A 4979-nucleotide genomic window follows, 5' to 3' on the forward strand; every position below is an offset into this window, starting at 1 on the left:
CATCATTCAGTATTACTCATAACTCTCTTAAACTAGTAGCAATATTTGGGACTGGCAATACATTTTTTTGTGCTAGCAATGCATTGCGTTGGGATCGATAATTAATTGTTGGGGCATAACAATATTTGCATTTGACTTATTGCTGCAAATGAAGATGGGTAACGTCATTCGTCATGAGTCAGCTGTAGCAAGGTTATGAAACAAGTAGAGTATATGTGATCACATTCATGAATGACACACACAAATGGGTAAAAAAATGGAAGTTTAATGACCAACTGCTTATAGCACATTAATTTCACGAATAATTTCTCCTGCAAAAAATAGAAAATGGATTATTAAGCTGAAAGAAGAAATGCATATTATGCTGAAAAGTAGTAAACTTCGAATTAACAGGTAGTGAAATGTGTATTAAATATATATGTTCTCTAGCTGTCCTTTCCAAAACCTTCAGTCATCATACTGTCAAAACGAACTGCAACAAATACCTAAATAACTACATAGAATTTCTTAACTAACAGTAAATATATAAACTTCATCATTATTTTCATCTGCAAAGAAAAACTTCATTATCCATATCATCATAACTCCATTATTATCATCACCTGTAAAGAAAAACTTAATTATCCATATTAGAATATTCTGCATCACTATTCATCTGCAAAAAAAGTCACTTCCTTATACAGCTATTCATAGTATAGAGTTCCTTATTTCTAGCATATTTCATCACTAAAACTAAGTTGTGTAGTTCTGTCTGAGAGTCTGCATCAATCGCCTCGTATTCTGAAAGAAAAAATTAGTTAAGACTGCTATTACACGATGTGTATAGTATATTCTTGTTTTGCTTGTTAATTCTGATCCATTTACTCTTCGTGACGAGGTATTGTATCTTCTTTCGTTCATTCCGAAGGTGAAATTCCCATAATTTATTTCTTTTACACGTTATTTCTTTCTGAAAATGATGAACAATGATTAATGTCTTGCATTTAAATCATATACCCATTAAATAAAAGCTGGTTTCTAGTGATATAATTGAGCATACAGCATAGCATGACACAAAACGTAATGTCAAAAAAAACATAGTGTTCAGGTGCAAGAATGTACACAGAGTATCACAATGTAGCAGCAAAAAAATATAAAATAGTCACGATGTTGAGATATCATAAGGCAAAATGTCAAAGTCAATTGGTGTTTGTTATATCTTAAATATTTCATAGTGCATACAAACAAAACAGTAAAACAATCATACATACATGAAAAATGGAAAATGTGCACGGTCTGATGTGTAACGACAAGAAAAGCGACCTGCTAACCTTACCTTGCCGGGCACTTGCCAAGAAAAAGTATGATAATCATCAGTAAGTAGTCACATAAATTATAATTGCATAAGTGGTCATAAAAAGTGTAAGTTCATCTGGAAAAATGTGCACGGTCTGATGTGTAACGACAAGAAAAGTGACCTGCTAACCTTACCTTGCCAGGCACTTGCCAAGAAAAAATACGATAATCATAAGTAAGTGTTCATGTGAATATAATTGCATAAGTGGTCATAAAAAGAAAAATCAGGAAATGGCATTACAGTGTGATAAATCATAAAGTATGTTCATTCAATAAAGGGTTTGATGTTGGAGATATGGTGATGCCCTTTGGTTTTTCTGTTTCTCACAGTTTCGACGTGTACTACATTGGGGTGAGGAATGCTGCGAATTCGATATGGACCTGCATATAGAAGCTCAAATTTCCTACATCTACTTCTTCCTCTATTAGATAAATAATGTGAAAGTCACGGCGTGTACAGACCTGTTTTTGCTGTCTTCTCCGGCACTCTGCGGCACGTTTGATGTTGTTCAGCGCAATGTCAATTATTTCATTGTGTCGTAGTCGACGAGATGTAGGAAAGGTTACTAATTCTTTAATTTTGTTAGGTGGTTCAACATTTTTCAGTATAACAGTCGGAGATAGCATAGTAGATTCATTTGGTATGGAATTAAAAATGGTTCAAATGGCTCTGAGCACTATAGGACTCAACTGCTGAGGTCATTAGTCCCCTAGAACTTAGAACTACTTAAACCTAACTAACCTAAGAACATCACAAACATCCATGCCCGAGGCAGGATTCGAACCTGCGACTGTAGCGGTCTTGCGGTTCCAGACTGCAGCGCCTTTAACCGCACGGCCACTTCGGCCGGCGATATGGAATTAATTATATCCTGGAATGAGAGTATGTGTGTGTCCCAATCAATATGTTTTTTATGGCAGTATATTCTACACAGTTTACCAATTTCTTTCATTAATCGTTCACAAGGGTTCGAAGAAGCATGGTACCTGGATATATAGATCGGGGAAATGTTTCTAGCTCATAACATACGTGTCCATATAGCAGATCGAAACTGTGATCCATTGTCGGAAATTACTTTCAATACATACCCTACATGAAATAGAAAATGTTTTACAAATGCTTTCGAATCAGTTTTAGCAGTAGCTTTGCGTAACGGAGTGAAGGTAACAAATTTTGAAGTGAGTTCAACAGCGACAAAGATGTAGCAAAAATCTCTATTAGTTCTGGGAATCGGACCAAAAAGTCTACAGCGGCCATGTGTCTCAATTTAACCCTTTCCAGCCCAGTGATGCCATATGGCATCATCATATTTAACTTTTTCCCAGGGCTAAACTATTTGTCCAAAGATTATAAACAAGTGTGCAGGGCTTTCTAAAGTTCATTGTTCTTAGGTTGGCTACTGTGAATTCGCTAAAGCAGAGAGCACCAGGCTACAATGCCTTGACAAAAGTATTGTTCCATGGTGTCTACGGTACAATGCACCCAGCTGGACTTTCAAAATATTATCTCAAGGTAAAGGAAGCAAACTAATATCAAAGTTGCACTAATAAATTACTGTTGAAAGTGTAAATTAACTAGTAAACACTTTGAAAATAATGCTAGTTACGGCAATTTTCTGCTTGGAAGTCACAAACATGTGTGATTCCATTTGGCATCATTGGGCATTTGTTATGTTACCAAATGTAGTACATGCAATAACTTCGACTAAAGTTTACCATAATGTGTAACTCTTAATATTTTCAAGTTTCTTTTGAAGCTTTATTATACTAACTAATATTAATATGTTAAAATTTTAATTGATATAATTTACCAGTTTTTTTGCTGCTTTAGTAAAAAATTCCTGGTTTCTTTACCATATGATTCCCAATCATAAATCATTATCAGAAGAAGAAATATTGCTGCTTCTCGAAGGTGATTTATCTGATTTGGACCTTGATATGTCTGATGTGGAGGAAGAGATTGAAAATGCTCGGCAGCAGGACCCTACTACACTGGAGATACAATTTATTTAAGGAATGGACCTTGATATGGTTGAAATTCTGGACCCTCAAGCCAATGATGAAGATGATGTTCCCTTAGCTTCAAGATTACTTGCTGAGCCAAACCTTGCACCAAGTCATTCAGCTCAGAAAATTCAGTGTGAGAACGAAGGACAGTGAAGAAGTGGACATATCATGTAATGCAGTTTTTTCTGACCCTCCAGGAGATGAACTGACACCTTTTCAGTATTTCAGAACAATGTGTGGTGATGACATTATCCAGAACCTAGTCGAGCAATCTAATCTATACTGCACACAGAAAACAGGTGCTTCTTTAGATACAAATGTTCGTGAAATAAAAAAGTATATAGGCATAAACATCATAGCAGGTGTTGTGAAAATACCTAGTTACAGAATGTACTGGGCAGAGGCTACAAGATTTTCTCCAATAGCTGACTCAATGCCTAGAAATAGGTTTGATAAGCCAAGAAATTATTTACATGTGAATGACAACACTAAAATGAAACAAAGAGAGGACCCTCATTATGACAAGCTGTTCAAGGTGAGACCATTTGTTGACAAAATCAAACAAGGTTTTTCAATTATTGAACCTGAGGAATATCATTCAGTGGATGAAGTAATCATTCCATTCAACAGTCATTCATCCCTGAAACAGTATGTAAAAAGCAAACCACACAAGTGGGGTATAAATGTTTTTCCCTGTGCTGGTTCTAGTGGAATTGTGTACAATTTTGAAGTATACCGAGGGAAAGGAACTGTACATAATGATACTGGTCTTGGTATAAGTGGTGATATTGTGATAAGGCTTGTGGAAGGACTGCCAAAATATAAAAATTTTAAAGTATTTACAGACAATTGGTTCACCTCTTACAATCTTATTTCTGCCCTGAAAAACTATGGCATTTTGGCTGTTGGAACTGTTAGACCCACAAGACTTCAAGGCTGCAATCTAAAAGGAGACAGTGAGCTGAAAAAGCAGGGATGAGCGTCATACGATTATCGAAATGAAACAGAAAGGAACATCATAGCGCTGAAGTGGTATGATAACAAGTCTGTCGTTCTTGCATCATCATACAAAGGAGTAAGTCCAGTAGAATCCGTGAAACGTTGTTCAGTGTGAGAACGAAAATATATTGACGTTCCAGGCCCAGACATTATTAGAGAATATAACCGTTCGATGGGAGGAGTTGATCTGCATGACATGCTGGTTGCTTTGTATAGGAGTAATATTTGTGTGAAAAGATTTTATCTATTCCACCTCCTTGACATGTGTTGTGAATGCGTGGCTCCTATACTGCTAACATTGCAGACAAAGAGGAATTACAAAACACTTGTCTCTGTTGATTTTCCGGTCTGATGTAGCTCATGGACTACTAAAAGCAGGAGACATTTTGGTAAGAAGATGAGGACGCCCATCAGATGACAGTCCACCGCCTACAGTTGTGAAGAAACGAGCCCCATTGGTTCCCAGACCAGTTGATGATGTAAGGTATGACAACATTGGACACTGGCCACAGCACGTAGAAAACAACAGCACATTCTCGAACGAAATACATCAAATGTAATAAACCTCTTTGCTTTACCAAAGAAAGGAACTGTTTTAAATTTTCATGTAAAGTAACAATCATGCTGTAAAAAAACAT

At 36.3% G+C, this 4979-nt stretch overlaps 1 protein-coding gene across 1 annotated transcript; it reads left to right on the forward strand.

The window, feature by feature from the left end:
* The first annotated feature begins 3574 nt into the window (after positions 1–3574).
* On the forward strand, positions 3575–4321 carry LOC126143454 (piggyBac transposable element-derived protein 3-like). Its single transcript, XM_049915411.1, has one exon. It carries the CDS (start codon positions 3575–3577, stop codon positions 4319–4321), a length of 747 nt encoding a protein of 248 aa, XP_049771368.1.
* The last annotated feature ends 658 nt before the right edge of the window (positions 4322–4979 follow it).

The sequence above is a fragment of the Schistocerca cancellata genome, chromosome 1, assembly GCF_023864275.1.
Source record: "Schistocerca cancellata isolate TAMUIC-IGC-003103 chromosome 1, iqSchCanc2.1, whole genome shotgun sequence".
Taxonomy (NCBI): Eukaryota; Metazoa; Arthropoda; class Insecta; order Orthoptera; family Acrididae; genus Schistocerca; species Schistocerca cancellata.